A 21,934-nucleotide genomic window follows, 5' to 3' on the forward strand; every position below is an offset into this window, starting at 1 on the left:
GGTGAAGACTGAGGAAAATATCAGTATTTTTACAGCCATGAATTTGCCGCATTCACTACACTGCTGTTGACTAGAGTAGTGTTTCCAATGGAGAGTTTTATTAAAGTTTTCAAACATTATATTCTATGCATTGTTTGTCAGAGAATATAGAGCGAGATGGGAGCTCACATCTATTCACATGACACAGAGACTAAAATTGACAGAAGTGATGCTGTTGTCCTCAAGAAGATATGGACTGGTTCTGTGATGGTGCGTGTTGCCTTTTCACACAAAATATTTTCCAGAAAGCTTTCTGAAAACTTCTGTGACATAAGGGGTACAAAAAGGGATTTACAAAAGAATTGAACCACTGCAGCCAAAAGGCAATGGTGTACCAAACTGATTTGGGGCGCTCCCCTTCAGCATAAGCAGAAAGAACAATTGTGGAAAGACAGTATGGAGCCCAGCAGATGGCAAAAGTACCCAGCAGGATGGACAAAGACCTGGCTAACTTCCTGCCTCGGAGAAGTTCCGTGTGCTCCCTTCGGTGAAGTGCTGAGGATTCAGATTGCGAGTGGGAACCCACTTTGAAGGCATTGCTATTCGTGTGAGTTCTTAAAGACATCAGAAGACTGCTCTTTCTTTGAGGACATTTTGAATGAAGAGATGTGGCTGATTCCTTCGATGCAGGAAGAGGTGTCCTGGAAACGCCCCCAGCTCTGGGTAAGTGTCCAGAGTCACTGGAAGAGGTGGGGATGACCCCCACATGGCTGCAGCACCTATTCAGACTCCCACGCTTCCACAGGCTCCAATAAATTTGCACATTGAAATAGGCCACTGAAATGACAGGGACCAGGAATTCCAAGAATGTCGTAATGGCAAGTATGTACCACTTTGAAACAAAGCCAGGCTCACATTCATTTGTGACAGTACTGTTGTTCTTCCAAGAGTTCGAAACTAGAATCATCGGGCCATTTACCAAGAAAGCCAGTATCCAAACAGCAGCCATCTGAGCGACAATCTTCGCACTGCCGGTGTGCTTAGCCCTATAGGACACCTATAATAAATCAGACAAGTTGGTTTTGTTTTAATGAGGATACATGGAGCACATGGAGCATCACGCAAGACTCACAGCTTCCGAGGATGTGCAAGAGACACATCGATTAACACGGCATTGCAGCTGTGCCCAGGCGAGAGAGGTCAGTGGCGACAGAACCTGACTAAGATGGAAACTTTAATAAATTTCCAGAGGGAAAAAAAAAAACGCAAAGTTAAGTTTTGAACACCATAGCAAGGCCAAGGACACTAAGATAAGAAAGAAATGTTCTCAAAGCCTGATGTGGTGGCATGAGTTTGTAATCCTAGCACATGCGCAGTGGGGGCAGGAAGATCCCTGAGGCCTCCTGCCAGGAAGTCTAGCCTAATTGGTGAGCTCCTGTCTCAAAAGAGGTAGATGATAGCTGAGGTTGTCCACTAGCTTCTACACACACTTGCAGGCACACTTGCACACACATGGCACCTGCTCACACATGAACACATACATACATATACATACATGAAGAAGGTGGATGGTACTTCTGCTCACCGCATGCATGCATACACAAGTGCATTGCAAATATATACACAGGCAGAAAGAAAAGAGAAAGAAAGACAAGGAAAGAAGGAAGGGAGGGAGGGAAGGAGGGAAGGAGGGAGGGAGGAAGGGAGGAAGGGAGGAAAGGAGGAAGAAAGGAAGGAAGGAAGGAAGGAAGGAAGGAAGGAAGGAAGGAAGGAAGGAAGGAAGGAAGGAAGTTAGTTTTCCTGACTCTAACAGTTACTGAAACTGAACACACCACAGTTCTCTGCAGCCTAGAACGTGACAGGTGTTCTCTTCAATGAAACAATAATACAATTAGTGTCAAAATGCATCAGAGTGGACCGAGTGTTTCATGAATGAAGGCAGTGTATCTTTGGGAATTGATATCAATAAACACGTACAGAGAAGCATGTGTAGCACATTCTAGGGTTAAACACACTCTGCACCACAGTCACAGTTTTCAAGAGTTGAAGGCCATGGCTTATCTGACTCCGATACTAAGGAAGAGTGGAAATATACTCGGCCATTCACACAGCAACCCCGGGGTTAAGCCAGAAACAGAAAGCTCTTGCACACCTCCCAAGAGACTGTGAACACACAGAAGGCTCTCAGCTATGTAGGAGAGATGCTCCAGGTGTCTGAACACTCCAGGGAACTTCTGCCTGTAAGTGTTTCTGTCATAGCCAAAACTGACAACAGGCCATTGTAGCACAATTAATAAAAACCCACAGACAGAAAAGCAAAAACAGCCAGTCACTGGCTCTTACCTCTACCTCAGTCCGAAAATGGTGATCCTGCCTCCAGGAATCCTCAAAATGAGATTGAGGTTAATTTAAGTCATAATAGTTAGTTAATAATAACCCTGAGCTCATAGACCAAACAGTTTATAATTATTATAAACCTCTGTGTGTTTCTTTGGGACTGAATGGTTACGGGATCAGGCAGGACAGAGACTTCCATCTACGGGCCATGACTGCAGCAAGTGTCACTGTGTGTGTGTGTGTGTGTGTGTGTGTGTGTGTGTGTGTGTGTGTGTGATGTGCACCCTATATGACTTTTCTGAGGGTTACAAGGCCAGGTTTCCACGAGGAAAGATGAAGTTGGGTTCTGTGAGTGAGGGTTACCCTCTGTGGTTGTTGTGTCAAACCTGAAATCTTTAAGACTATCTTTGAAAATCTAAAGGTGTGTAAAGACCAATCATTCTGAATCAGGAGTAAATATCTCCACGAGGATATCAAATCCAGGGCCCTGCACATGTCAGGAAAGTCCTCAACTACTGAGCTACATCCTGGCCATTCGTGGTCAAGGCAAGAACTTGCTCTTTAGCTCAGTCTGACCTTGAATTCATTGTCCAGCCCGGACTGCCCTTAAACTCGAGGTTCTCCTGCTTCTGAGTCCTGTAGTCACCAAACCAAGAAGGACTTTTGGTTTGGCTTTATGTTCATGTATTTTTATGTGTATGGGTGTTCTGCCTGCACATATGTGTACCACATACATGTGTGGTGATGCCAAAGGTCAGAAGAGGACATCTGACCCCCAGGGACCAAAGTCACATTGTCAATGGTTGAGAGCCACAGTGTGGCTGCTGAAAACCAAACCAGGCTCCTCTGAAAGAGCAGCAAGTGCAGAAAGAGGTTTTGTTTGACGGTGTGCTGTAGCCAGAGTCTCTCTGAAACTGTGAGATCTGTAAGACTCATCATTCCAGGCTCCCCCATGTCCTCACTTACAGGAAGAGAGGTGCCTTTCATTCTCTCTGATTTTCTCTGTGAGTTTTCAGATTTCAGTGTACATGTTTCCTGTTTCTAAAGAGAAGCAGGGTGAACCTTTGATTCGGTGCACATGCATGCCAATGGCTGTCAGCAAGAGGATGTGATGAGTAATTTTTAATGCTTTTTAACTATAAAGAAATGTGACTGCACCATCACCAAACTGCTGGCATTTCTGAGAGTAAGCTCAGAAGAGAGCTGGTCAAAACAGTACCGACCACAAGCTTCTACGCACAGCCCACTCTTTCACCTTCTCCTTCTCGTGACACTAATTAATACATCTCTTGCACTAAGTCTAATGGTTATGAAGATGGGAACAATACCCAGATGGTCATAAAACTGCATTTAGTATTTTTAATTGCTCTGTTCAGCCTTTGTAATGGCATAAAGCAATATGCTTAGAGATGCCCTCTCTCTTTCATTATGCATAAGGCTGATTGAGATAATGGCCATCTGAGGGACTCAAGAAGAAGGCACCAATCTCATCCTCTCTTCATCTCTGGGAGCAGTCTTGACAGATGACAGTCCAAGCCTTGCTGGAGCCTAGACCCAGCTGATGAGTGACCTCTCTGAAGTCAATCTAACCATCCACAAAACGTACATTATTCAGGATACTGCTCCCTGCCCTGCCTCCTTCCCTACCCCAGTAAAAGAACCAAACATTCTGTCAGCCATATTCCGTTTGGGAAACAGGGAGGCCCACTGGAGCATTCTGGTATTAATAATGAGATGAGTTCCTGTGTTCAACTGCATTGAAGACACCTCTAGACAACATTGTGGCCATCTGTGTTGAAGTTTCATTTTCAAAATTATGGTCTTCAAAATTTCTACTTCCCAGGTCCAGGTCCAGGTCCCTGTTTCCTGTCACCGTGTCCTCTACTTACAGCTACCACAAAAGTGAGTTTCCCGCTAACACTGCCTGAAAGTGCTCAGGAGTCGTGGATTTATCCAAACAAAGAACAAGAACCCTCTTAGCTGCCCTGCCTCTGCTCACAGTTCCGTGTATCGGCTCTGCCCTGCACCTCAGCTCTGTTCAGGGATGAGGTCCAGCCCCTATGTCTTAGCCTTCACTGCCAGAGAATTTCTTAGAACAAAACTAGGGTGAGCACACACTTCCTCTCTGGGTATCATCTCTTTGCAACTCCATTAGCTAACTAGATAACATGCTGTTCTTTTTGTGCCCACTAACTTGAAAATAGGCTCAACATCTTGGCCAGTCAGTGGAGAAAGTCCAAGGCCCCTCCAGGAAAGGTTTAAGGGGTGGACGGGCTGCAAAGATGGCACAGGAAGAGCACTGTGCCTTTCCAGATCTACACCCACCTATAACTCCAGCTCCAGGGTGAGCTGAAGCCCCCTGCTGGCCTCCTCAGGCAAGTGCACTCATAGGCACATACTACATGAATGTACAGACACATAATTAAAAATTTTAAAAGGATTTATAAAGATTTTTTAAAATCACCTTGAAAAATTTAAAGTACAAATGAGAAATCTTCTGATTTAACATGGCTTTTAAACACTTTACTTCTAAAGCAAGATATATGCTTTTTCCAACATAGCCAACTAACTGCACAGAAGAATTCACTGAACAGTGGTTGCCTTTATGCTGTGTGAAGCCCTCTGATTGTGCCTCTGTGTTTTTTCTCTAGTCTTTTCTGTTGTTATCCATTCTGTGTTACTTTAATAGATAAAAAAGAAGAGAAAAAAACCAACTGGTTACAACCCACTCAACCCTAGGACAAGTCCAGCCTTTGGAAAAGAGTGACATTATTGGTGTCTGCAGCATCAACAGAAACATCCCCAGTGCACTGACACGGAGGAGGCCCACAGCAGCCAGCAGAGTCAGCTGACTGTGTTCGCCCATACAGACTGCATAGACTGCGGAGCACTGACACAGGAGAGGCCCCAGGGCAGCCAGCAGTCAGCTGACTGTGTTCACCCACACAGACTGCGGCACTGACACAGGAGAGGCCCCAGGGAAGCCAGCAGAGTCAGATGACTGTCCTGTCCTACCCATTTTACTCTTTTTCCTGGCCAAATTGTAGTTCAGCTAGAGACCACATTTCCAAACTCCCTTTGCAGTGAGGTGGCATTATGGAACCAAGTCCCACCATCAAGATATGAATAGAAATAACAATAAATCCATACCACTTGTTTAAAAAGAAAATCCCTTCCTGTGGACTTCTCATCTAGAATAGAAACCAGAGTACCAACAGTCAAGCTTTTATCAAGCAGAGGGTAATGGCCTAGAGTAAAGTCATCACACTATTGTCCACGAAACTAATCTGGCCCACCACTTGTTTCTATCAATAAAGTTTTATCAGCACCCAACCAGTACACTTCCCTTTATACACAAACCCCATAAATAATCTGGGGCTTTTCTGCACTACAGCAGAGTTCAGAATATCACAGGAGCTACAAAACTGAAAACATTTACTCTTGGGCCCTGCCGGGATAATAAATGTTTCCTGCTCCCTGACCTATAGTGGGCAGGGCCACCCTGTTAATGAGGGACTGGGAGGTCCCAGGATGACCTCCTGGAGTGGAACTTTCTATCTTTTCCAGAATATTCTGTGAGAGCAAAAGAAATTTGTCTATAAAATACTGCTTGAGCAGCAGTATTTTAGAATCTCTTTGTTCCAAAGGTTATCTTTCATCTAATCTAGTTTCTTGCTGTGTTGGGTCCTCGCAGGCAGGAGCTTCTGAGTCCTTTCAGCACTGCCAGCGCAGTATTTGGTCAACAGTGCAGAACCCATGTATCTCTGGCTCTGCCTCCACTCCCCAGATATTTAATTCTGCATCTTAGCATTTAGCAGAGTGAACCGTACAATGGTCCCCCAAAGCTCTGAGATCCTAAGGTCCAGGAGTAAATGAAGTCAGAGACTGAAAATAGGGCTGGAGAGACTGTTCAGCGGGGCGAGCACTTGTCAGGCAAGCATGAGGGCCTGAGTTCAGATCTTCAGAACCCATGCGGAGCAAGCCTCCAGTGCAGCATCTGGAACATCAGCACTCCCAAGGGGAGACAGGAGTCAGGCACACAAGAAAGCCCAGAAGTGCACAGGCAGGTTAGCCTGGCCTACACATGGAAAAACAATATAGCAACCCTAGCTCAACAAGGTGAAGGTAAGTCCAACAGCTTAGGCTGTCCTCTGACTTCTGCTCCATGTGTGTGTGTGCATGTGTGTGTGTGTGTGTGTGTGTGTGTGTACACAAGGTGAAGGTAAGTCCAACAGCTTAGGCTGTCCTCTGACCTCTGCTCTGTGTGTGTGTGTGCATGTGTGTGTGTACATAAGGTGAAGGTAAGTCCAACAACCAAGGCTGTCCACTGACCTCTGCTCCGTGTGTGTGCGTGCGTGTGTATGTATGTACACATGGAAAAACAACATAGCAACCCTAGCTCCACAAGGTGAAGGTAAGCGTAGGCTGTCCTCTGACCTCTGCTCCGTATATGTGTGTATGTGTGTGCATGTGTGTAATTATGTGTGTGTGTGTGTGTACAGATGGAAAAACAACATAGCAACCCTAGCTCAACAAGGTGAAGGTAAGTCCAACAGCTTAGGCTGTCCTCTGACCTCTGCTCCATGTGTGTGTGTGCATGTGTGTGTGTGTGCATGTGTGTGTATGTGGGTGCGTGTGTGTGTGTACACAAGGTGAAGGTAAGTCCAACAGCTAAGGCCGTCCTCTTACCTCTGCTCCGTGTGTGTGTGTGTGTGTATGTGTGTGTGTGTACTCAAGGTGAAGGTAAGTCCAACAGCTAAGGCCATCCTCTGACCTCTGCTCCATGTGTGTGTATACACACTCACACACGAGAGAGACAGACAGACAGACAGACCGGCAGAGACAGAGAAATTTATTCTTCTCTAACACATTATATCCCAACTGCAGTTTCCCCTCTCTCCCCTCCCCCAGATCCACCCCTCCGAATCACTGGCCCACATTTCTGTGACTTCTTTCTCCCCTTGCCCTATTTTCTCCTTCCTTCAGTTGCTGGGAGATTTATTTTGCTTAAGAATTTCTTCTAAGCCACCCAGTAGGCTCCAGATTTTGACTGAGTTCAGCTTTCTCATCATGTATCCTGATGTGTTTCCTGTCGTCTGTGCTCAAACTGATTTGCTCACCCACTCATTTTGGAATCTTTCTAGTTGCCCAGAAAGTTCTATCTTGAGGAAAATATTGGGGTCTCAACTTGTCCGTGAGGATGAACCCACAGACATTCACGCTACTGAACACTCAATCTGGTACTTCTCACAGTTAACCATGAATTTTCTTTGGTCCTTTCCCTCCCATTTCAAACACCCATAGGGAGAGTTAGCAAGTCCACACAGAATAAAAGCCAGTGAGGACTTTAGGCCAAATATCAAAAGAATGAAGAGTTTCAAATTTGTTCAGATCCCTTGGATTCATCCCCAACATTTCCAGTACATGATATATGCATGGCGTAGGGATCCAGAATTTACAACGATATAATCTTCTATGGAAAGTGAGTTAACATTGTGACTTACAGCATTTGAAACTGACTGGTATCGATCGTAGCTAATGAGGACAATATTGTAGACAGATGCTGTACACAAAAGATAGTCAATAATGAGCCAAAACGTGCAGATTTCACTTTCAAAATTCCAGGTAAACAATGTGTGAGGGATGTACAGAGGGATGGAGATCGCACCTGCACAGGGAGGAAACAAATTAAAAATCAATGTTGGACCAGCAAAATGGCTAAGTCACTAAAGATACTTGCCACCAATCTTGACAAATCTCAAAGCCAAATGACACAAGGAGAGCCCTAACTCCTGCAAGGTGTGCTCAAACCTACTCTCGAATAAAATGGCATACTGTGGTATGGACACAAACACACACACACACACACACACACACACACACCACTCAATCAATATATAATCAATTTTTAATTAAAAACAGTTCACATCACTGACTACAAAAAAGCTATATTCTCATGTATCTGTCACAGAATGACATGCCTGAATTCACCGAAAATAGCTTAGTCATCACTAGAATTTGATAACTGTCCTTTAAAAATGTTTATGGAAAACCTTGGTCTTCAGCATGGGAGGATGGCGAGGCCTGGGGACATTTAGGAGATGGAGCTTAGGGCGAGGTTTTTAAGTCAAAGGTGTGGAACAGAGTTCTGCCAGGCTTCCCACCCTTCCTGGTTCTAGGTTTAAGCGCTCACTCACACACCCATTGCCATCCGCCACCGTCAGGAGCCAAAGCTAGGCCACCCAAATCTGAATTTGAACTCCCAAACTGTGATCTAATATTTTCCCTTCTAAGTTCTTTGCCTCGGATATTTTTTTGCAGTAAAGCTGTGCCAACAAAGCTATAAATAAAAACGTTAGTTTTTGCCCCCATGCACTCTTTAGATCACAAACAGCTACTGTGAGGGCTCCTAGGACTCCCAGGCAAAGTACATGTTCTAATCACACTTCCATCAAAGGTCACCTGTGTGCATTTGTGCCCCAACCCAGACATGGTGGCTCACCCCTCCCACAGCACAGCACAGCCCATATTTTCCATCCCTTCCTCTTTGCCAACGTTGTTCTTCCCAGAGTGTCTTCCTCTTTGTGCCTTTGTGCTGGGGACCAAATCTCAGGCCTTAACTAGGCACATACTGCTCTCCTCCTGGCCTCCTGTTCACTATGGAACTGCGTGTATTTCTGTCGCTCTTCCTGCAAATCTAAACATCCACTTCTTCCAAGGCCTCTGGAGGCTCTTGGGCTGAGGTGATCCCTCTGCCACTTACACTCTCAGCAGCTTTGTCATTGTTTTAAAGGGTTTTGTACGTGTTAATTACACACACTAAAGAGTTTCATTATGACATTATCATGCATGAAAATAATGTTTTCCTATAGTGCTATCTTCCTCATCCATCCTCTCCCCAATCAGTCCCCCCTTCTCTCTCTCTCTCTCTCTCTCTCTCTCTCTCTCTCTCTCTCTCTCTCCCTCCCTTTCTCTCATCTCTGTGTGTGTCTCTCTCGCTGTCTTTTGTGCATGTGTGTGTGCACATGCAATTGCGCATGCATGAGTGTACATATGAATGCACATGGATGCAGGTTCACGCACCTAGGCAGGAGCACTTGTGGAAACCATAAGATAATGTCAGAATATCTTTTTCAATTACTTCTCAACCTTAAGTTTTGAGATAGGATCTGTGGTTGAACCTGGGGCTCCCTGTTTAACCCAGATTGGTTGGGGAACAAGTCCCTTGGAATCCTCTTGCATTTGCTTCCCAATGTAGCATTGGTGTCACAGGCAAGCACTGCTATGCCCAGTGTTTACATGAATCCTCGGACCTGAAATCAGGTCTGCATGCTCAGTGAGAGAGGACTGCACCCTAAATCATCTCTCCAGCCCTTACGTGTCTTTAACTTTGCTGTTTTCTCTTTTCTCTGTACTACTTGTGTTCTGCTTGATATCATGGTCATCATTTCATCTGTCTTTCCTGGAGATTAAAACCCTGTCACAGACCAACATTGTTTGTGCTCCTTATGTCTACATTGGCCACACAATGTTTGTGTTCCTTATGTCTACTTTGGTCTCACAATGTCTTGTGCATTCAACCTAATAACAGCTGATGTGTGCCGGTGACCACATGTCAGGAATCACGTATCATCTCACACAAAAAAAAAGAATTAAATGAAACAAACATGATCTCATTTAAACATACACACAAAAAATAAACTATCCTCTAACTGCATCCCTACAGAAACTTGGTGAGTTAGGAAGCAGGCAGGTTTAACAATTAAAGAGCCTAGTGTGACAGGCACAGCTGCAATCTTAGCATTTGAGAGGCGGAGTCAGGAATGTTATGGTGAGTTTGAAGTTAGCCTGGAGTAAATGGAGACCCTGTCTCAAAAAATAAACAAAAACAGTTAAAGAAACTAATAACTGAGAAAGGAGACACAAAGCAAGATCCAGTCAGCTGGTGGGCTCCAAAGGAGGCCATCGAGATCGGAACTCTTAGGTAGCTACAGCCGTCCTTGACGATGACTGAACAGCAATTCAACCATGGTGACTGTGCCCAGCGCTGACACGGCTGGCCAGGGAATGACTATGCCGGACTGCCGGCTCTTTGGTGCCACATCAGACAGGTGTCACTACTTGCTGGGGATGTGATCTTTTCTGTGGCTGAAACCTGGCTCTGTTGTGTGTCTGCATATTTTATCGGGCCCTGGCAGACCTGGTCCTGCTCTTCATGAGAAGTAAATTTGTTCATCATGAAGAACAATAGTAAGGGGGACAGAAGAGCAAAGGCGAGTAGAAGGAAACAAGCCCAGTCCTCTCCATGGGGCAGGCCGCCAGGCTGTAGCAAGTATGGCAGACTTGGTGTTTGTGCCTGCATTTGCATCCAGATTGGAGACAGGACCACATGGAGGAAGAACTGGTGGTCAGTGTTTTTACAGTACTAGAGATAGACCACATGTAGACAACTGGTCTACCACTGACCTGCATTCCCAGACCCACTCTTACTGTCAGTTTGAGACAGAGCATAAACAAAATTGCCAAAGCTGGCCTTGAACTCACTCTGTAGCAAAAGCAGACTGAGATCTTGGGAGTCCTTGTAGAGCAGTGCCCCAGTAGCTGGGATTACAGGCATCACCAACTGTCTTCCATTCCCACGTGTAGTTCAAATAACATGCTCTCTTTGCGGTTCAGCTATAAGGGAATGTGGTTTATGTGGGGTTTGGTTTATTGAGACAGGATCTCACTATCTAGGCCAGGCTGCCTTCAAATTCACTGTATGGCTTGGGCTGTCCTAGAACCTGTGATCCTCCTGCCTTAGCCTTCCTCCCAGCCTGGGGCTTAGATCACTGGCATACACTGCCAACCTCGGCTCCATGCTTTCAATAATCAGTAAGCTTCCTTGTGGCAACTTTAACATCATCAGGCGGGGAGCAGGAGGGCAAGTGGGCCAACTATGGCAGAAAGAAGAGCCCCAACTTTACCTGAGATAAAGTACCTCAAACTGAAACGTTCGTATTTTGGTCCATCGTGTGGTTTTCAATGCTCCCAACATGCACACTTTCCACCTCTACGCTCTCTTCTTCCACGGGAGAAGCGGAATCATAGACATGACTGACTTAAAGATTAAGGAGGGAGGTCTGAGGGAGATCCTTTTCCATGATCTTTCTGAATTCTATGAAAGAGGAAGTATGGGCTAAGGTTTCTAGGAACAGTTTCAAATAATAGCTGGCTTAGAGCACACTAGTGTGTTCCTGGGGGAGGGTTGTGTGTGTGCATGCATGTGTGTCTGTGTGTGTGTGTCTCTCTGTGTCTCTGTGTGTCTATGTGTGTGTGTCTATATGTGTCTTGTCTCTGTGTGTATGTGTGCATGTCTGTGTGTATGTCTCTGGGTCTCTGTGTCTCCTCGGGGCTATCTATTCTATTTTTTGGGTTTTTTTTTTTTTTTTTTTTTTTTTTTGGTTTTTCGAGGCACGGTTTCAAGGCAGAGCTTTGGTGCCTGTCCCGGAACTAGCTCTTGTAGACCAGGCTGGCCTCAAACTCAGAGATCCGCCTGCCTCTGCCTCCCAAGTGCTGGGATTAAAGGCGTGCACCACCACCGCCTGGCTATCTACTCTATTTTTGAAGACAGTGTCTCTCACTGAACCTGGAGCTCCCTGATTTGGCTAAATGAGGCAGGTCAGCAAATCCATCTGCCCCTCAGGTGCTTTCCTTCCAAGCCACTCACTCCAGCCTTTGGCTCACACGCACCACACACCTTCCTCCTCACATCCTTCCAGCTTGATTCTCCTGGGCATACTCTTCCCCCAGAGAGCTGCTTCTGCTCGGCTGTGTTCTCAACCGGCGAGCCCTCCATCTTTACACTGAAATCCCCCCTCATCCCCTCCCCTGCCCTCTCCCCAACTCTCATCCTGCCATATTTTTCTTGTCACCTCTCAAACGCTACACAGTTTTACTTATTTATGCCGTGTATTGTGTCTCCCTGGTCTCACACCAGGCAGAAAAAGAAGTGCCCTGAGGGCAAGACGTTCCGCTGTCTTCTAGCTTTGACTCCCGTAACTGTCACAGCGTGAACTGAAGACAGCGGGCAAGGCCGATTTCCCTTAAATCTGACACCAACCTGGCACTCCCTCCTTCAGCAACAGCAAGCAAGCGGTGAAAGGAACTACTGGCCGCATGGATCCTGGGGATTCATCTCTTACCAGGGAGGAGTGCACAGGGTGCTGGGGACTGCATGTTCACTCGCTCCCTGCCTTACATGCAGACACTTTAAGACTCGGAGCAGCTGTAGAGAAATGGAACCTCTAAAGGAAAAACTAAGGGTAAAAGCCATAGGGTGGGACCCTGATTCAGTACACCCATATCCACACAAAAGGGGACAACAGAGAATTTGCCTCTCTTCACAGGCATCCCTAGAGGGCAGGATGAAGAGAAAAGCAGCCGGGAAGCAAAACTTGACCAGGAACCAAATTTGCTAGAACCTTGACCTGAGGCATCTCTGCCTACAGAAGTGTGTGAACACAAACTCCCGGGGCTTAAGCTTCCAGCCAGTGGGGTTTGTTTTGTTTTGTTTTGTTTTGTTTTTGTTTTTAAGGATCTAGGGTTTTTCTGTAGCTTTGGAGCCTGATCTGGAACTCACTCTGTAGACCAGGCTGTCCTTGAACTCACAGAGATCCACCTGCCTCACACACATTTTTTTTTTTTTTTGGTACAGAGTTTCACTGCTAGCTGGCATTGAATTTAGGATTCTGCCTGCCTCTGCCTCCCCAAAGCTGGGATTAAAGGCACAGTCTACCACTCCCAGTCTGTGTGCACACATTTTAAAAGGAAATAAAAGTCCTGCTTGGTCTGCTCACGACATCAGAAAGAAGCTGTTCTTTGCCAACCCGCGTGAGGGTGAAAGGGACCACATCCCCAGGGCCACTCCTCAGAAGCAGGCACAGCTGCTGGCCAGGAACTCAAACCCCAAATGGAGACACCTCCTGTCATTTACCTTTGACCACACGCAGAGACACTCATTCTTATCTGAAACCATCTTCGTTTGAAAGTTCACAGTTCAAGGCTCTCTTATCTCTCGGCCTCACCCTTCCCTAAGCCAGAGTTACCAGTGCCTCACCCACTCTGGGCCAAAGTGCAGCACCTCTTTTAAAAGTTAAGTGTTACCTAAGGTCCTATGATTCTGTGCAGGAAAAAGATAGTGGTGATGTGTGTTTGTATAGGAGACCATTGTCTGTGTCTCGTAAATTCACATGTGTAAGGTGAGCAGGGAGAACAGTGTAAATAAAAGAATCTGTGTCTAGCTGAAGTATTAGCCGGAGAGACAAAATGGAAGAGAGAAAGTGGGAAGATTGTGGATTTAAATCACACACACTAGCCCGAGGCCCTTCGCTGTCAGGAGAAAGCAGGAATGTTAGATTGGTTAGTTCCCATCATCTGTGGCCTGTCGTTTCTATTCTTGGTAAGCTCCACTCCACACTGGCATTACGATCTGAAGGTCCTCACCATACAAAGTCCAACTTTAGCCCTTGCTTCCTCTATCCAACCATTTGAAGAGCAGTCAACCTGCTGTGCACACTCAGGAAAATACACACAATGCTTGTGGGCTGTGACATGGTTGAGTCTTGGAATTCTCTCCCCATCTCTATTTCTAGAAATCCTATCTGAATCTCAGAGTTGCTTTTGGGATACCACCATCCTGTAACCAAGTGTGCCCCATCTGTCCCTTCGTGTCCACAGGACTCTGTGCATCGTCATGGAGACTCCCAGTGCACCACACTCCAACAGTCCTGTGAACTCCATCTTATATCCTCTGTCACTGAAGAAAGAGACGAACTCACTCTTCTGTGCATTCTCTGATTACTTAACAGCATGTGAGTGCCCAACTACGTCAGCGAGTATTGTGTATGATACAGATACTGGTGAACTCAGTTTGAGTGGACACATCTGTCAAGGAGTCAAAGAGAAAGGACTGTGTTGTTTGTTACAGCACAGCGTTGGGCATCCTCTTCGGAGTTCCATCCTCCTAGCTGGACTTTAATATAAATACAAGCTTCATACAGTTATGCAGAAAAATAGTGTGGCCATCCCATGAGAAAGTGTCCCAGCCCCTCTAAGACGCATCCATTCTCTGAAGTACTGCGGTCACCCTGCAATGGTGTAGCCATCCCAAGAGAAAGTCTCCCGGCCCCTCTAAGACGCATCAGTCCTCTGAAGCACTGGGGTCACCCTGTGAGGAGCTTTGTGAAAGGAGGCGAGCACGCCTCATCAGCCCAGTAGGCAGAGTGCTGCGCTCACAGAAATGGTAACGACAAGGAAGTGAAACGAGTTTTAAAAAATATTTTAAAGAAAGATGAATCTGATGTTTGTGAACCCTTGCAATTGCTGCTGCTATGGTACCCTGTTGTTTGCAGAGTAGCTGCCGGCTGGGTGTGTACGATTCTGCGATTCTGCGCTACACAGTGCACTGAGGGCTGCTCCATAGTTCATCCCACTTCCTGGTCATGCTGGCTCCCAGCAGACATGTGACTCCTGTCACTTCAGCACTGGATACAAAGGGAACTGTACTTCCTTAGGAAAGTATATGTATAAGTCTAAACATGTTAGAAAATAGTTCTGAGAACAAGCTAACAGTGACACTAGATAATTCTAGAACTATTCTGAACTCATTTAGTTTATAAAAAAATTAAACTGTTTTCAGAGCAAACTTCCCCTATTAGCCAAGTGCACAGAATTCCCTTTAAAGTAGCATAACCACCCTCTGCTGCATTCTAACACTTTAGTTTTTCTTCTTAACCCCTTCCGATCCGTACAGTCCATGAAATAACAAGACCTTAAGGTTTCAGAAATGAATGAGAGCTCGAAAAGACTATTGGAAATAAAAACACATAACTTACCCACGAAGAAATCTGAAATAGCCAAATTAAGTAAAAAATAATTACTTCGATGTCTAAGGTTTTTGTCCACCACAAAGGCTAAAATGACCACAGCATTGCCCAACATTATAGCAAAAGCAAGCAGGGACATCAGAAGGGCCAAGGAGACCTTTGCAGTCAGTGTCAAGCTGCCAAAGCTGTTCGCTTTCAGCGTCATGCCAAATGACGGTCAGCAAGGCAAATCCACCTGGCCAGGCAGTTCTAACAAGCCTGCTTCCCAGGCAGGGGCCTCTGCATATATAGAGTCTCCCACTCAAAACAACACCTTAGAATAGAATAATGATTTCACACGACTTCCTGATTATGGATAACGATCAACTTGTGGCTGCAATTTCCCTTTAACTGACATTGAAAATGTGTTTCCACAAAAACAACAAAATGTTTCGTCTTAGGAAAGGCAATGGGTTCATCCATTTCATCTATTTCCCAGGGAGACAGCAATGCTATATAGCATCTATAAAACATGATTTATACATCTTATGAGCCATAAGCTGAGGTTGAGGAAAATTGGATATATATATATCCATATATCCAGCTGAAAATTTTCTTCTGGCCACAAGGGGAAAGGGGGGCAGAGGACTCCCTGACAGATAGCATTAAGTAGATGCTTGCAGAAGTCTTCAGACCTGGTCAGGAAAGGGAAATAAAGTCAAAATCTAACAATCCTTCTGGATCAAAGGAATGGAGCTGAGAGCTGAGAGAACCAGAGGGTGATATGAACTTCAGAGAAGCCCAGAAAAGTTCCAAGGGTCCTCCGTCTTCCGTCTTGACCTGAGTGCTGAGCAGGAGAACACAGAGGGAACTTCTGTGGGCAGCAGCAAGAACAAGTAGAGAAAACGGGAAAGTATGGTACCCAGTGCTTCCAGGAGGCTGGATACTGGGTTGGCTCCCCTCAGCCTGATGAAAACGCTAAGGCACTGCACACTACACTCATAAAGGCCAAATTTCTTGGGTTTTGAGCAACAGCTCCTAAGACCAAAATTCATGAGAAGCAGATTGTTTTCAAATAAGTTCAACGCAACTCTGAACACAGTTCAAAAATACATGGAGGTGGCTTATGCAAATTATCCCAATCACTAGGGAAGCTGAGGCAGGAGGATTGGTGTGAGGAGGGCTTATCAGGCTACTTTCTGAGTTCCAGGCTAATCTGCACTACAAAGTGATGAGGTATCTCAAGAATAGAAGAAAAGAGTATTTATAGACCATAAAATAATCCCAAACCAAAGAGGTAATTACAAATAATATCAGGCACTTCAAGAAACAAACTAGGAAATCTGTAATAAAGGAACAAATCAGTTCCTAAAAACACTGAACATTGCACAGCTATTAAACTAAAGAGACAAGACACCATAATATTTATTCTATCTGTGTTCTATTCTTGGAGGAACTATGTAAAACTATAAAGATGAATGAAAAAGAAAGCTAGAATGCCTCAACTGAAAGATCAGATATTGATCTTAATGGAATATCAGATATCACAGAGGAAATTAATTAAATGTATAGGTAGAGGATTTTTATAGAAATTAGAAGATCCGCACTAGGCTGCGGGACAGCTTATGTCTCAGTGGAGTCCCTAAGGAAAGAAAAGAAGGGGGAACATGCTTGAAAAACATCCAAAGACTGGTGAAAGCTTGGGAACCTCAGAACCAGAGAAAGAAACCTACACAAGGCTGGGGAGACACAACAGTCAGGGCAGGACTTGCCTTGCAAGCATGAGGACTTGAGTTTGCTTCTCAGAAGACATGTTTTAAAAAACTAGACATGCTGGAACTGAGGCAGGCAGGGCACTGGACTCAGCTGCCGGTCAGGCAGCCTTGGGGGGCTCCAGGCCAGTGAGACACACTGTGTCTAAACTAAGATTGATACCTCCTGAGGAATGACATCTGAGGTCAACTTGTGCTCGCTACACACACATAACACCCCCATATACATGTGCACACATACACATATGAACATGCACGTATACATACTCACAAAAACAAACTACATAAGGACCATCATACAAAATTGTGAAAAAACAAAAGTGCAAACAGAGCAGTGCTAACACCAAGTGAGGCAGTACCCACCCTGAGTCCCAGAACTAAAGAGGTAAAGGCAGGAAGATCAGTCGGGAACTTAAAGTGATTGCTACAACACAGAAAGCTTGAGATCAGCCAGGGTTACATGAGATGTTGTCTCAAAACAAAACAGAAACGGTGGTTTAAAAAAAAGAAAATCCAAATAGTAGGTGGTGGTAGGACATATAAGATAAAATATAAAGATGTGAATGCCAGCAGGTTGCTTGTTGGAAGCATCATATGGAGGAATTCATGAGTGGCTGCAACACCTTTCCAGGGCTAAAGGGGAAAAGAAACTGTCAAGTATTCTACACTTAGAAAAATAAAACCTTAATATATTGTATGACAAAAATTTTCAATGCGTACTATTTCCAACTTAGTTGCAAAAACTCCAAATCAGTTGATGGGTTAGATCATCTGTTCCATGGACCTTGCCAAGAGCGTGATCGTGAAAATATTTGATTGAGTCATAGAAGGCATTATCCTTTCTCTGTATTTGTCCAAGATGGCACCTGCCATTGGGAATGAGTCTAAAGGAAGTCCTGCACTATCTCGCCTTCCACACAGTGACTTAACCAAAGGGATCTTGGGAAGGAATGGCTTGGATGGCAATGGCAACTGGAGATGGATTCATGGAACTGAAATAGTGAGATGAGGACAGTTGCTGAATGACTGTGACCAAGGGGGACTCTAGGGTGAGGATGCCTTAAGAGAACCCACACCAAAAAGAGGGACATTTTCTCTCCATTTTAGATCCCAGTGCTTTTTGAATGCAAAACGTCATTTTCTAAAACCTCTTCCTCTGGAGAAGTGTGAAGGAAACATTCCAGCAGCCAACTCAAGAATACAGCCATGCTGCCAAGTGTGCTCTATAACCTCGAGACAGACAAGCGGAGGGCAACTCAAGAATACAGCCATGCTGCCAAGTGTGCTCTATAATGTCGAGACAGACAAGCGAAGGGCAACTCTGGCTGACGCTCCATGGACAGCACTCCTGCAGCTCTGTTTTGGGGTCACACTTCCTGAAGCTGTTATTCAAGACCTGAGTTGGGAACCAAGCCCTAGAAACCCATATCCACTTGGAGCTGTGAATACTGATGAAGAGAGCTGAATGAATTCTAGATGCCAGAACTGTGAGGCTAAAATCAAGAAAAAGATTGGGATAAAATGGTAAACATTCATTCTCTGCAGGTTCTATCTGTCAGCCTGATGGGTAGAACATCTCTTCACTCTGTTCCTGTGCGTAAAAAGCCACAACGAGATAGAGGGATGATTGGGATCATTTAGATAATGAACAAAGCAAAATACATTGGGGAGTCACATTCCTGACAGTGGAAAGTCAGAAGTCTTATGTGGGTGACTGTGGAAAACACTGTGGCACACTCTCATCAGATCACACCTGAACCAATATCCATTTGGCTGTGACCAATACATGTGACACTATGAGATGCATTTGCTCATTTTAGATCATTCCATTTTAATTTTTCCACATATTCTCATTCTTTTCCCTAGCCTTTTCTCTTCTGTGGACAAGTAAAGTTTCCTCTTTCTCCTTTCACAGTCCACTTTGTACATTTTGCATCATGTCATAAAAGGCACGTATGTGTACATCTGCCATCCTGTCAAACCCTGTCCTTTGAGCAAGAAAGCTTTGCATCATATAAAAGAACAAAATAAAAAGAGAAATTAGTACTCAACATCAACAAGTAAGTTGGTCCAACAAACTTTAATGTTCTACCTGAGATATAATATCCTTGGGAGAATCCAGAGCTGGGCTTGGAACTCACTTCCAAGGGGAAAATGTTATTTATAGGGGAAAAAAAAACTTAAAGACTTACAGTCCAAATGGAAATGCTCCATGTCCTTCCTCCAGGAGGAAAACAAGATGGTAAGGGAAAAGATAAGACAGCACTGTCCTCATTTGTTTCCTACTGCTCTGATGAAACAGGGACCCAAGCCACTGTGGGCTAGAAAAGAGTTCCAGTTTATAGGACACAACATGAAGCGAAGCTAAAACCCTGGCTGCAGACACCGAAAAGCCATATGAGAACCACTACTGCAGAAGCTTCCTAAAATACATATGTATATTAAAGGAATCAATGGAGTCACCATATAATGGGAGAATAATATCCAACCTAGACTCCAAGGAAACAGTGTCTCTCAGACACAGCAGGGCTGATGTACATGTGAACTCAGAGACTGTGACAGCATGCACACGCACAAGACCTGCACAAGAACAAACCAGACAAAAACCCAGCACTAGGAGGGGAAGTGCACACAGAGCCCCACCCTTAACCTGCTGTGGGACAATGGTCTGTACCGTCACTTGTATTATCTTTTTTACTTGTATTATTTTTAATAAAATGTTGATTGGCCAGTAGCCAGACAGGAAGTATAGGTGGGACGACGGTGACCAGGCAGGAAGTAGAGGTATGGCAACGAGAATTATGAGAAGAGGAAAGTTTGAGTCTGCAGTCGTCATCCAGGCAGAGAGGAAGCCAGACACAGAGCAAGCAAGATATGACTGCCTTGCTGAAAAAGGTAGCAAGCCACATAGTTAACACAGACAAGAATAATGGGCTAATATAAGATGTAAGAAAGAGTTAATAAGAAGCCTGAGCTAATAGGCCAATTAGTTTATAATTAATGTAGACCTCTGTGATTTCTTTGGGACTTATCAACTGCAGGACCGGGTGGGACAGAAACCTCAGTCAGCATTAATCAAGACAGTATTTGTAAGTGGCCTACTGGAAAAGGGAAAATCAGCCTTCTACAATGGAGTGTATCAACCACCCTCCAGGGCAGGCCCCATGCCCTGGAGTAGCTGGTCAATGCAAAAGGACTCCTGGCTTTTTGTGCATGCCTATTGTTTTGTTTGGGGGGTATTTTTTTTTTTTTGTCTTATTGATTTTCCTTTTTAGTTTGTGTACTTTGGTTTTCAGTTTTGCTTTTTGTTGTTTTTTCCTTTTAGATATTTGTTTGTTTATTGTTTTTGAGAGAGATAATGGGAGAATGGGAAATGGGTAGGGAGAGAGGTTGGAATAATTTGGTAGATTTATGGTAAGGAAAAAAATAAAATCAAAATATAATTAGGAGAAAATTTGGTTTTTTGAGACAGTATTTCTTTGTGTAGTCCTGGCTATTCTGGAGCTCACTCTGTAGACTAGGCTGGCCTCAAACTCAGAGATCTATCTGCCTCTGCCTCCTGAGTGCTGGGATTAAAGGCGTGTATCACCACCTCCATGAAAAAAGTTTAATAAAGTTTTTTTTTTTTTTTTAAAGATTCTGGGTTCTGACTCTGTCTCTTATCTTTCCATTGGAATGGTTGGAGTACAGCTATGATGAATTCTGGCTTTTACATGGTGGGGAGGAACCCAGTTATCAGGCTTGCAGAGCAAGTGCTTTCGCCTGCTGAGTCAAGTCCCCAGCTCTTTGGATGCATTTTGAACAGTACTAGAAGTCTTCCAATGTGACACAAACAACGGGGCTTTGTGACACCTGTCTCATGTGTTCCACAGATTCTCTGTTAATTTAATTATAAGAAAACCCTAGTAACTGTGTTCCACAAATTCTCTGTTGATTTGATTATAAGAGACATTTTTAAATCCTAAGACAATAGAGATGAGGCCCTGTCTCTTATGGAGTGTAGTGTGAAGTCTAATTGGTCTTAATAATAAAAACCTGGAGTCAGATATTTGGAGGTGAGATCTGAAAATCAGGGGAACAGAGCAGCCAACCATTGGTTCTTATCTCTATGAAATCCTCGGACCGACTGGAGTATCCTGTCTCCTCCCACCTTATGTCCTCTCTGCCCAGCCTTCTGTCTCTACCTCCCTAGTGTTGGGATTAAAGGCGTGTGATCCCAAGTGCTGGGATCAAAGGTATGAACTCTGTTTCTCTTTGAGACTGGATCAATCTAACGTACCCCAGGGTGGCCTTGAACTCAGAGAGAGAGAGAGAGAGATCTGTCTGCCTCTACCTCTTGAGTGCTGGGATTAAAAGTGTGGCCTCCAGGGCTAACTAGTGTGGCTAGCTCCTCACTCTGATCTTCAGGAAAGCTTTATTAGTTAAAGCACAACCAAAATATCATCACATTGGAGCCTGTAGTTTCATAAGAAAAAAAAGATTATAAGGGTTGGAGAGTCAGCTCAACAGTTAAAAGCATTTGTTGCTCTTGCAGAGGTCCAGAGTTCAGTTACAGTACCTATCAGGTAGATCAAAAACACTGTAATTCCAACTCCAGGAGATCCAATGCCCACCTCTGCCTCTTGGACACCCGAATGCTTATATGCATATAGATGTCTATATATATATATATATGTGTGTGTGTGTGTGTGTGTGGTGTGTGTGTGTGTGTGTGTGAGAGAGAGAGAGTGTGTATGTATACATATATATATAAACTCTTTTATTGTTTTTAAACAATAAATAAAATCTTCTTTAAAAAGAGTTTACTTGGATGGAGAAAAGGATGACTGTAATTTCATTGGTTTTTTTTTTTTAATTTTATGTGTTTAAGTGTTTTGCCTGCATGTGTGTATATACACTGTGTGTGTCACAGGTGCCTCTGGATACCAGAAAAGGATATCAGATGCCCAGGAACTAGAGTAACAGATGATTGTGATCCACCATGTGGGTGCTGAGAACCAA

The 21,934-nt window shown here is 44.5% G+C and overlaps 1 protein-coding gene across 1 annotated transcript; it reads right to left on the minus strand.

Moving 5' to 3' along the window:
• Nucleotides 1-220: 220 nt before the first annotated feature.
• Nucleotides 221-15,387, minus strand: Hrh4 (histamine receptor H4). The gene is made up of 3 exons (XM_057788460.1): nucleotides 15,192-15,387; nucleotides 7,821-7,984; nucleotides 221-1,036 (listed from the first exon to the last, which is right to left on the minus strand). The coding sequence occupies exons 1-3, from the start codon at nucleotides 15,385-15,387 to the stop codon at nucleotides 221-223; spliced, it is 1,176 nt and encodes a 391-aa protein (XP_057644443.1).
• Nucleotides 15,388-21,934: the final 6,547 nt, after the last annotated feature.

Source organism: Chionomys nivalis, chromosome 14 (assembly GCF_950005125.1).
Source record: "Chionomys nivalis chromosome 14, mChiNiv1.1, whole genome shotgun sequence".
Lineage (NCBI taxonomy): Eukaryota > Metazoa > Chordata > Mammalia > Rodentia > Cricetidae > Chionomys > Chionomys nivalis.